The sequence below is a fragment of the Coregonus clupeaformis genome, chromosome 13, assembly GCF_020615455.1.
Source record: "Coregonus clupeaformis isolate EN_2021a chromosome 13, ASM2061545v1, whole genome shotgun sequence".
NCBI classification, from domain to species: domain Eukaryota; kingdom Metazoa; phylum Chordata; class Actinopteri; order Salmoniformes; family Salmonidae; genus Coregonus; species Coregonus clupeaformis.
The window spans coordinates 29527269-29539553 of NC_059204.1; the positions used below are offsets into that span (position 1 = coordinate 29527269).

At 47.7% G+C, this 12285-nt stretch overlaps 1 protein-coding gene across 1 annotated transcript in view; it reads left to right on the forward strand.

Moving 5' to 3' along the window:
- stk32a (serine/threonine kinase 32A) overlaps window positions 1–12285 on the forward strand; it is a 98177-nt gene that overhangs the window by 63556 nt on the left and 22336 nt on the right. The window contains exons 7-11 of the mRNA XM_041893616.2: window positions 1763–1852; window positions 4358–4461; window positions 6559–6675; window positions 7448–7573; window positions 8211–8339. Of these exons, the coding sequence (XP_041749550.1) occupies window positions 1763–1852; window positions 4358–4461; window positions 6559–6675; window positions 7448–7573; window positions 8211–8339 (566 nt within the window). The remainder of the gene's footprint in view (window positions 1–1762; window positions 1853–4357; window positions 4462–6558; window positions 6676–7447; window positions 7574–8210; window positions 8340–12285) is intronic.

The window sequence follows — 12285 nt, forward strand, 5'->3', positions numbered from 1 at the left end:
GTTGGTATACAACAGGGGGTTGTTGGTATACAACAGGGGGTTGTTGGTATACACCATGGGGGGTTGGTTGGTATACAACAGGGGGTTGGTTGGTATACAACAGGGGGTCGATATATACACCAGGGGGTTGGTTGGTATACACCAGGGGGTTGTTGGTATACAACAGGGGGTTGTTGGTATACACCAGGGGGGTTGGTTGGTATACACCAGGGGGGTTGGTTGGTATACACCAGGGGGTTGTTGGTATACAACAGGGGGGTTGGTTGGTATACAACAGGGGGGTTGTTGGTATACACCAGGGGGGTTGGTTGGTATACACCAGGGGGTTGGTTGGTATACACCAGGGGGTTGGTTGGTATACACCAGGGGGGTTGTTGGTGTACAACAGGGGGGTTGTTGGTATACACCAGGGGGTTGGTTGGTATACAACAGGGGGTTGGTTGGTATACAACAGGGGGTTGTATATACACCAGGGGGGTTGGTTGGTATACACCAGGGGGGTTGTTAGGTATACACCAGGGGGGTTGTTGGTATACACCAGGGGGGTTGGTTGGTATACACCAGGGGGGTTGGTTGGTATACAACAGGGGGGTCGATATATACGCCAGGGGGGTTAGTATACATCAGGGGGGTCGATATACACCAGAAGCCAGGATCAAACAGCAGCAACGGGTTATAGGAACAGCACTGGAGCCCAAAACACAGAAACACTCACTGGCCATGGTCTGTCTGGTGCTGCTGCCCTGAATCTGTCAGAACTACAGAGGATAGAGAGAACAAGGTGGGGGAGAGAAAGGGAGAGAGAGAGAGAGAGAGAGAGAGAGAGAGAGAGAGAGAGAGAGAGAGAGAGAGAGAAAGCGAGAGGGGGGGGCGGAGATAGAAAATATTAGATAAAAACAGAAAATAAAAGGTCGATTTATAAAAGGGATAGATAGGAGGAAGGAGAGCGAGAGGGGGGCAGAGAGCCAATGACAGAGAGAGAGAGAGAGAGAGAGAGAGAGAGAGAGAGAGAGAGAGAGAGAGAGAGAGAGAGACGAGGGTGTGAGACAATTACAAAAAATAGAGAGTTGGGACCCTTTTTTTCTGGCTCCTCTATGTTTCCTCTATTATCTGTAAGGAATATTGTCTTTGTGTTCAGAAACACCCTGGCCAGTCCAGCTCTGGTCTAGACTGTTTTACATTCACAGCAGCATCATGCTTGGCATCTGTGCATTTGTGTGTGTGTGTGTGGTGTGGGGGTGTAAAATACAGCAAATGTGTGTAGGGTTTTCTGGGCCATCCATCAAACAAACAATTTCTTTGCGGCATAAAACACACACACACAGTCTCACACACACACACATACTAATAAACTTGGGTGTTCAGTCACTGTGTATGGCAAAAGCTTCAGGCCACACACACACACGTACACAGCAAGGTGAGCCGATGACTTTGGCAGCAGGCATTGAGGTTGCTATTCCCTCTGCAACCTGCTGGAGACACACCATTTCAACCCCAACCAAATCATTCTCTCACAGCGTCAGCGCCCACATTATGAACGCAGCCAGAATGAACTCTGGGTTCAGACACACAGAATGCCCTATTAATAGATTACTGAATCACTCAGGCTCCCACCCAGCAAAGATAGGCCAAGGTAAAGACAGTTTTAGCAGCTTGATACCTGTATTCTGCCTTAAGGAGGCTGCCTATAAACCTTGTTTCAAATAAATTGTAACCCAGAATATTGAATACAACTTTTTTTCCCCCGGTTTCTGTTCTACAGGACATTGTCACCTGACAGACTTCAACATCGCTGCCATCGTCAAAGACGACCTAAGAGCCACATCTATTGCAGGGACAAAACCCTACATGGGTAAATAACTACACTAACTTATACCACTGAGCTAATGGAATGATGACACAACTCAATGCTACAGTACTGTATATTTCTAGTTGCAGAGTAACTATATCTACAGTTGAAGTCTGAAGTTTACATACACTTAGGTTGGAGTCATTAAAACACGTTTTTCAACCACTCCACAAATTTCTTGTTAACAAACTAAAGTTTTGGGAAGACGGTTAGGACATCTACTTTGTGCATGACACAAGTCATTTTTCCAACAATTGTTTACAAACAGATTATTTCACTTTTAATTCACTGTATCACAATTCCAGTGGGTCAGAAGTTTACATACACTAAGTTGACTGTGCCTTTAAACAGCTTGGAAAATTCCAGAAAATGATGTCATGGCTTTAGAAGCTTCTGATAGGCTAATTGACATCATTTGAGTCAATTGGAGGTGTACCTGTGGATGTATTTCAAGGCCTACCTTCAAACTCAGTGCCTCTTTGCTTTACATCATGGGAAAATCAAAAGAAATCAGCCAAGACCTCAGAAAAAAAATAGTAGACCTCCACAAGTCTGGTTCATCCTTGGGAGCAATTTCCAAACGCCTGAAGGTACCGCGTTCATCTGTACCAACAATAGTACGCAAGTATAAACACCATGAAATAAAGGGGAGTATATATATAAAAAACATGGGGGATTGGAAGTGATGCAGACAATTACATTGATGGAAGTTACAATCTATCTGCAATATTAAGCTGATCTACCCCCCCAAAAAAAAAGAGTATAAACACCATGGGATCACGCAGCCATCATACCGCTCAGGAAGGAGACACGTTCTGTCTCCTAGAGATTAACTTACTTTGGTGCGAAAAGTGCAACTCAATCCCAGAACAACAGTAAAGCACCTTGTGAAGATGAAAAAAGAAAATGTATGCTATCACTAACTGTAAGTCGCTCTGGATAACAGCGTCTGCTAAATGACTAAAATGTAAATGTAAATGAAGATTCTGGAGGAAACAGGTACAAAAGTATCTATATCCACAGTAAAACGAGTCATATGTCGACATAACCTGAAAGGCCGCTCAGCAAGGAAGAAGCCACTGCTCCAAAACCGCCATAAAAAAGACAGACTACGGTTTGCAACTGCACATGGGGACAAAGATCGTACTTATTGGAGAAATGTCCTCTGGTCTGATGAAACAAATATAGAACTGTTTGGCCATAATGACTATCGTTATGTTTGGAGGAAAAAGGCGGAGCTTGCAAGCCGAAGAACACCATCCCAACTGTGAAGCACCGGGGTGGCAGCATCATGCTGTGGGGGTGCTTTGCTGCAGGAGGGACTGGTGCTCTTCACAAAATAGATGGCATCATGAGGAAGGAAAATTATGTGGATATATTGAAGCAAAATCTCAAGACATCAGTCAGGAAGTTAAAGCTTGGTCGCAAATGGGTCTTCCAAATGGACAATGACCCCAAGCATACTTCCAAAGTTGTGGCAAAATGGCTTAAGGACAACAAAGTCAAGGTATTGGAGTGGCCATCACAAAGTCCTGACCTCAATTTTATAGAACATTTGTGGGCAGAACTGAAAAAGCGTGTGCGAGCAAGGAGGCCTACAAACCTGATTCAGTTACACCAACTCTGTCAGGAGGAATGGGCCAAAATTCACCCAACTTATTGTGGGAAGCTTGTGGAAGGCTACCCAAAACGTTTGACCCAAGTTAAACAATTTAAAGGCAATGCTACCAAATACTAATAGAGTGTATGTGAACTTCTGACCCACTGGGAATGTGATGAAATAAATCAAATCTGAAATAAATCATTTTCTCTACTATTATTCTGACATTTCACATTCTTAAAATAAAGTGGTGATTCTAACTGACCTAAGACAGAGAATCTTTACTAGGATTAAATGTCAGGAATAGTAAAAAACTGAGTATAAATGTATTTGGCTAAGGTGTATGTAAACTTCCGACTTCAACTGTACCTCCCTTTCAATGTGGATGCTCATGTTCCTTTGCTGTTTTTCTTCTCAGACAGTATCAGATCAATGTTGTTCCTTCTGCTCTGGGGGTTTCGATGTAAAGTAATAGAATTACAGACTGATTAGAATGTGGAGTTCATTGACCCCGGGTCCTCGGTGTCTCGTCCAAAATGATTAAGAGGAGTGACTGAGGGACCAGTTAAGTGGGACTGACACAGAGAAAGCAGCAGGGAACAGAAGAGGAGATATAGGCTGGAGGGATGGAGGAGGAGAGGATGTTTAAAAATTACTCTTGACCATTTGGATCCAGATTATCTATAATTCAATATTTCAGATAGTGGGGATCTCCAGGAAGATTAATTTAGTTGTCAGAAGGACCTGAGTCCTATTTACTGGATGGGTTTTGAAGGGCTCAGTTCCAATTTGGGTTCCATTTGAAAGTTTGTTTTATCAGTACTACAACTAATTCAGTCTCCAGGCTTGTTGTGTCATAATAACAGCTGTTTTGGCCTCCCTCCATCTCTCCCCTCCTCCCTCCCCAGCCCCGGAGCTGTTTCAGCCACACGAGGGGACACACCCTGGCTACTCCTTCTCTGTGGACTGGTGGTCTCTGGGCGTCACTGCCTATGAGCTGCTGCGAGGACAGGTACAGGAACACAGCCCAGCATATCCCGACCTGTGAATAATGCATCCTAAAACCTACAATACATTCTCTTCCTGCTCCTAGAATAGCCATTTAAGTAAGAGAAGAAGAAACAGTAACAACACCTTTCTCTCCGAGCCCGCCCTTGAGATGACCCCTTAATATAACAATGGAAATAATAATACCTGTCTCGCCGAACTTCACTGTTCAGATGAGGGTGTGATTACCCTAGCCTGGTTCTAGGTCTGTTTGTGTTGTTTTGCCAACAGATCTGGGACCAGGCTATGGTTACCCTGCTGCATGTCTTTAGTTAAGAGAGGAAAAGACAGGGAGGGGCAGGACTCCCACTAGCCCCGTCTCCCCAGCTCTCCTCAGGCCCTGCTGGGCTTTGAGCCCCATCTTCCCAGCTCTCCTCAGGCCCTGCTGGGCTTTGGGCCCCGTCTCCCCAGCTCTCCTCAGGCCCTGCTGGACTTTGAGCCCCGTCTCCCCAGCTCTCCTCAGGCCCTGCTGGGCTTTGGGCCCCGTGTTCCCAGCTCTCCTCAGGCCCTGCTGAACGTTGAGCCCCGTCTCCCCAGCTCTCCTCAGGCCCTGCTGGACTTTGGGCCCCATCTCCCCAGCTCTCCTCAGGCCCTGCTGAACTTTGAGTCCCGTCTCCCCAGCTCTCCTCAGGCCCTGCTGGACTTTGAGCCCCGTCTCCCAACCTTTTCTCAGACCTTTCTGGACTTTGAGCCCCGTCTTCCCAGCTCTCCTCAGGCCCTGCTGGACTTTGGGCCCCGTCTCCCCAGCTCTCCTCAGGCCCTGCTGTACTTTGAGCCCCGTCTCCCCAGCTCTCCTCAGGCCCTGCTGTACTTTGAGCCCCGTCTCCCCAGCTCTCCTCAGGCCCTGCTGGGCTTTGAGCCCTGTCTCCCCAGCTCTCCTCAGGCCCTGCTGAACTTTGGGCCCCATCTCCCCAGCTCTCCTCAGGCCCTGCTGAACTTTGAGCCCCGTCTCCCAACCTTTTCTCAGGCCTTTCTGGACTTTGAGCCCCATCTCCCCAGCTCTCCTCAGGCCCTGCTGGACTTTGAGCCACGTCTCCCCAGCTCTCCTCAGGCCCTTCTGGTATTTGAGCCTCGTCTCCCCAGCTCTTCTCAGGCCCTTCTGGACTTTGAGCCCTGTCTCGCCAGCTCTCCTCAGACCCTGCTTGACTTTGAGCCCCATCTTCCCAGCTCTCCTCAGGCCCTGCTGGGCTTTGAGCCCCGTCTCCCCAGCTCTCCTCAGGCCCTTCTGGACTTTGAGCCACGTCTCCCCAGCTCTTCTCAGGCCCTGCTGGACTTTGTGCCCCGTCTTCCCAGCTCTTCTCAGGCCCTTCTGGACTTTGAGCCCCGTCTCCCCAGCTCTTCTCAGGCCCTGCTGGGCTTTGAGCCCCGTCTTCCCAGCTCTCCTCAGGCCCTGCTGGGTTTTGAGCCCCGTCTCCCCAGCTCTCCTCAGGCCCTGCTGGACTTTGGGCCCCGTCTTCCCAGCTCTCCTCAGGCCCTGCTGGGCTTTGAGCCCTGTCTCCCCAGCTCTCCTCAGGCCCTGCTGGACTTTGGGCCCCGTCTCCCCAGCTCTCCTCAGGCCCTGCTGGACTTTGATCCCCGTCTCCCCAGCTTTCCTCAGGCCCTACTGGACTTTGAGCCCCGTCTCCCCAGCTCTCCTCAGGCCCTGCTGGACTTTGGGCCCCGTCTCCCCAGCTCTCCTCAGGCCCTGCTGGACTTTGATCCCCGTCTCCCCAGCTTTCCTCAGGCCCTACTGGACTTTGAGCCCCGTCTCCCCAGCTCTCCTCAGGCCCTGCTGGACTTGACTATCAGTGGCAGCCAGCCCTGGCGTCCCTAAAGCACCACACATCAATCACCGTCACAGCCCCACCCATCATCTATCCCAAACACAGGAAACTGTCTCTCCCCTGAGAGAGAGAGAACACAACATAAGGCTGGTCTGGTCTACTACTAGAGCTATAAACCCACATTTAGACTTTTCTCTTCAGGCAGTTTGAGAGACTTCTGCATGTATATCTGTATGCATGAGGACCCGGTGACCTCGACAATCTCTGTGGGATAATAATGCTCTGTCCTGGTCCTCCAGAGGCCATACATCATGCGCTCCAGCATGCCGGCCAATGAGATCCTCCAGATGTTCCACAAGGTCAACCCCAGCTACCCCATGGCCTGGTCTCTGGAGATCAAGTCTCTGCTCAGAAAGGTACAGAAAGATCTACAGACTTACTATAGACACCTGGTGACCTTGCATTTAACCCCTACATTCCCTGAATGAATAATACATTGTTATTATACTGTATCTTATTGACAACTGGTGACCTCTGGACCAAGACCTTGTTTTCTTGAATTAGAGTTATATTTGACCCCTACATTCCTTGAATGACTAATATTGTTATTACATGCTATGCTGATTGGTTTTGTGGGTCATATATGCCATCTCCTTTGGTTATAACAGTAAACCTATAAGGCTAAATGATCAGATTCTATGTTGGTCATTCTCCACCGCAGTCATACTGTTGCATAGCTCAGTGCTCACGTAGCCTACAACAACACCCCTCATCTACATTCCTGTGGTGCGTGTGGTGTGTGTCAGATGTGCTTGCTTTAAAGCTCAGCAATTCTCCTCTCCCCATCTCCTCTTCCTCCTCCTCTCCTCTCTTCGTTTTCCTGTCCTCTCCTCTAATTCCTGTCCTCTCCTCTTCCTCCTGTTCCTCCTGTCCTCTCCTCCTCCTCCTGTCCTCTCCTCCTCCTCCTGTCCTCTCCTCTTCCTCCTGTTCCTCTCCTCTTCCTCCTGTTCCTTTTCCTCCTGTCCTCTCCTCCTCCTCCTGTCCTCTCCTCCTCCTCCTCCTCCTCCTCCTTCCTCCTCCTCCTGTCCTCTCCTCTTCCTCCTGTAATCTCCTCCTCCTGCACCTCCTCCTCCTCTCCTCTTCCTCCTGTCCTCTCCTCCTCTTCCTCCTCCTCCTCCTCTCCTCTAGTTGCTGTGTATTGACGTACACCAGCGTGTTTCCTGCCTGGCTGAGCTACAGGATCTGGACCTGCTGTCTGACGTCAACTGGGACGCCGTGCTCAGCAAACAGCTTCCCCCCGGCTTCATCCCCAACGTTAGTCAGACCACAACGTTGCCACAGCCCAGACAGACAAGCACGTCACAGACGGCCCTGTCTGAAGGCTGTTACGGGTTATTAGAGCGCAAGTCTCCTACGCACACACACACACACATACACACACACACACACTGCCTCAGCACCTCCTCAGGTGTTAGGGAGCAGGTGTTTGACAGGCAGGTAACATTATGCATGCAAGGAAGTGGCGTCATCAGACGCAACGCAGGAGGTCGAGCTGTTCCGTTGGGATGGTAACATTTGGTGCCAGGGAGCGGAGGGTTGACTTATGATCTTCTGCTTCAAACCTGACAGCTCGTAGAGGAACATTGATTCAAGAAGCCTACTATCAAGTCAGTCTATAGCAGCTTTGGACTGATAATAACACTAGAGGCAGTCATCGCTTAAAGATGCGTTATAAAGGTTTTGTTTGATTTCAGCCAGTAATTTTGAAAGTAGCGCTCACGAGCCAAAACGTGTCCCCAAAAATTGTGCACAATTGTGTTTAACGTCATCCATTTTGTATGATATGTTAGGGTCGATAGAGTGAATGGGAGGGTCGATAGAGTGAATGAACAGCCTCTCTCTCCAGAATAAAAGCTTCATCCTGTGTTGTGTTCCTCTGTTCCTCTTCCAGAGGCGGAGGCTCAACTGCGACCCCACCTTTGAGCTGGAGGAGATGATTCTGGAGTCTAAACCGCTGCACAAGAAGAAGAAGAGACTAGCCAGGAAGACCAGAGAGCAGGGTACTGACGGATCCCCCCAGGTAAAGCCTCCCCCTAACAACAAACACCTGCCTCTCAATGGTTGCATCCATTCCACAGGTCACCATCTGTGTATCCATTTGGCTCGGTGGCAGGTGATAAGTAGCCTTTTAGTTTGTCCAGAGTGGCGTAATGAAAGAACCACATTTGTCATCCGAGTAAATTACCAACGTGGACGTTCTGTGCATGAGGGAGAAGAACAATGCGAAGAAAGCAATCACTCTCTTTCTCTCTTTCTCTCTTTTCTTGTTTCTCTCCCCATCGCTCACATAAATTAGCCATGTCCTCTGGGTGTTTACCCAAAGGTTAATTTGATCCCCCAGTAAAAGAGGCCTGATGGTGGGGGGTAAAACACACACACACACAAATGGTTGTGTGTGTTCATTAAAGGTGGGCATTCATCAAGCGTCCTCCTCCGTTTACAGATAGCAGTGCTGTTCTTTACTGGACAGGCCTGGCTGTTGCTAATGATGCCACTTGTTCACTACAACACTACAGTGTGGAGGCTATATCAGACGTGACAGACAGTCCAACAACCAGTCAGCATGGCCTTCTACTCCTATCCCCTCCCTCCTCCTCCTCGTATCTCTCCTCCCTCCTCCTTTTTTCTCCCCTCCCTCCTCCTCCTCGTATCTCTCCTCCCTCCTCCTTTTCTCTCTCCTCCCTCCTCCTCCTCCTCCTCCTCCTCGTATCTCTCCTCCCTCCTCCTTTTCTCTCTCCTCCCTCCTCCTTTTCTCTCTCCTCCCTCCTCCTCCTCCTCCTCGTATCTCTCCTCCCTCCTCCTTTTCTCTCTCCTCCCTCCTTCTCCTCCTCCTCCTCCTCGTATCTCTCCTCCCTCCTCCTTTTATCTCTTCTGTCTACTCTCTCTTTCTCTTATTTACTCTGTTGCCATCCCGGTGTGAGTGAGTGAGTTACAACAGCCTTTAATGGAATTTTAAATGTTGTTTACCCAAGAAGAGGTGCACATGAATTCACATGAGGGGAGGGACTGTTTTGGCTAATCAGGAGCTATCGACTTAACGCGTCACATGTCTTGAGTCGATATGGTGGACCATTATAAAGTAAATCAGTTGCGGTTTCTTCTGGTTGGTTTCTCTCCCTTCTCTCTGCTAAATTAGAGGGTTGCCTCTATTTTCCAGTAGAGGTAAGATATTTGGGTGGTATGGGCACAAATCTTGTGCGCCATTAGCAATAATAAGCCAGAGCTTGCCCCAAATTGAGTCATGTTTTATGAAAGCTGACAACTTTTATAGGAACCTGCCCAAGTGGAGCTCAGCTAGGTTAATCTTACAGTGCTTCAGAAAGACACTTTGCAGATTGTTCTTCCCGGGGTTCATGGCTTAAAGCGTGTGCTGGACAAATCTGGAATAATAGAAGCATGACCCTTATCTAAAAACCACATGAATTTCATGTGATCACGTGTTTCACATTTAATCTCGTGATCACGTGATTTTATGTCAAGTTAATGTGATAATATTTTACTTTACAAGGCATAATTAATTGTACATTAATTTAATTTAAATAGTTATGGTCCCCTGCAGGTTTTAGTCACAGCCGTGTATATTCCCCCCCAAGCCGATACCACAACGGCACTCAAGGAACTACACTGGACTGAGGCCGCATATCCTGAGGCCGCATTTATTGTAGCTGGGGATTTTAACAAAGCAAATTTGAGGAAAACGCTACCGAAGTTCTATCAACACATTGCCTGTAGTACTCGCACTACAAAAACTCTCAACCATTGTTACTCTCCCTTCCTGGATGGCTACAAGGCCCTCCCCTGCCCTCCCTTCGGCAAATCAGATCACGACTCCATTCTGCTCCTCCCTTCCTATAGGCAGAAACTCAAACAGGGAGTACCCATGCTAAGGTCTATTCAACGCTGGTCTGACCAATCAGAATCCATGCTTCAAGATTGTTTTGATCATGCGGACTGGAATATGTTCCGGGTTGCCTCTGAGAAAAACATTGAAGGATACACGGACACGGTGACTGAGTTCATCAGGAAGTGTATAGGGGATGTTGTTCCCACTGTGACTATTAAAACCTACCCAAACCAAAAACCGTGGATAGATGGCAGCATTCGTGCAAAACTGAAAGCGCGAACCACCGCATTTAACCACAGCAAGGTGACTGGGAATATGGTCGAAAACAAACAGTGTAATTATTACCTCCTTAAGGCAATCAAACAGGCAAAACGTCAGTACAGAGACAAAGTGGAGTTGCAATTCAACGGCTCAGACACAAGACATACAGTGGGGAAAAAAAGTATTTAGTCAGCCACCAATTGTGCAAGTTCTCCCACTTAAAAAGATGAGAGAGGCCTGTCATTTTCATCATAGGTACACGTCAACTATGACAGACAAATTGAAAAAAAATAATCCAGAAAATCACATTGTAGGATTTTTAATGAATTTATTTGCAAATTATGGTGGAAAATAAGTATTTGGTCACCTACAAACGAGCAAGATTTCTGGCTCTCACAGACCTGTAACTTCTTCTTTAAGAGGCTCCTCTGTCCTCCACTCGTTACCTGTATTAATGGCACCTGTTTGAACTTGTTATCAGTATAAAAGACACCTGTCCACAACCTCAAACAGTCACACTCCAAACTCCACTATGGCCAAGACCAAAGAGCTGTCAAAGGACACAAGAAACAAAATTGTAGACCTGCACCAGGCTGGGAAGACTGAATCTGCAATAGGTAAGCAGCTTGGTTTGAAGAAATCAAATGTGGGAGCAATTATTAGGAAATGGAAGACATACAAGACCACTGATAATCTCCCTCGATCTGGGGCTCCACGCAAGATCTCACCCCGTGGGGTCAAAATGATCACAAGAACGGTGAGCAAAAATCCCAGAACCACACGGTGGGACCTAGTGAATGACCTGCAGAGAGCTGGGACCAAAGTAACAAAGCCTACCATCAGTAACACACTACGCCGCCAGGGACTTAAATCCTGCAGTGCGAGACGTGTCCCCCTGCTTAAGGCAGTACATGTCCAAGCCCGTCTGAAGTTTGCTAGAGTGCATTTGAATGATCCAGAAGAGGATTGGGAGAATGTCATATGGTCAGATGAAACCAAAATAGAACTTTTTGGTAAAAACTCAACTCGTCGTGTTTGGAGGACAAAGAATGCTGAGTTGCATCCAAAGAACACCATACCTACTGTGAAGCATGGGGGTGGAAACATCATGCTTTGGGGCTGTTTTTCTGCAAAGGGACCAGGACGACTGATCCGTGTAAAGGAAAGAATGAATGGGGCCATGTATCGTGAGATTTTGAGTGAAAACCTCCTTCCATCAGCAAGGACATTGAAGATGAAACGTGGCTGGGTCTTTCAGCATGACAATGATCCTAAACACACCGCCCGGGCAACGAAGGAGTGGCTTCGTAAGATGCATTTCAAGGTCCTGGAGTGGCCTAGCCAGTCTCCAGATCTCAACCCCATAGAAAATCTTTGGAGGGAGTTGAAAGTCTGTGTTGCCCAGCAACAGCCCCAAAACATCACTGCTCTAGAGGAGACCTGCATGGAGGAATGGGTCAAAATATCAGCAACAGTGTGTGAAAACCTTGTGAAGACTTACAGAAAACGTTTGACCTGTGTCATTGCCAACAAAGGGTATATAACAAAGTATTGAGAAACTTTTGTTATTGACCAAATACTTATTTTCCACCATAATTTGTAAATAAATTCATAAAAAATCCTACAATGTGATTTTCTGGAATTTTTTTTCTCATTTTGTCTGTCATAGTTGACGTGTACCTATGATGAAAATTACAGGCCTCTCTCATCTTTTTAAGTGGGAGAACTTGCACAATTGGTGGCTGACTAAATACTTTTTTTCCCCACTGTATGTGGCTGGGTCTACAGACAATCACGGATTACAAAGGGAAAACCAGTCACGTCGCGGACACCGACGTATTGCTTCCGGACAAGCTAAACA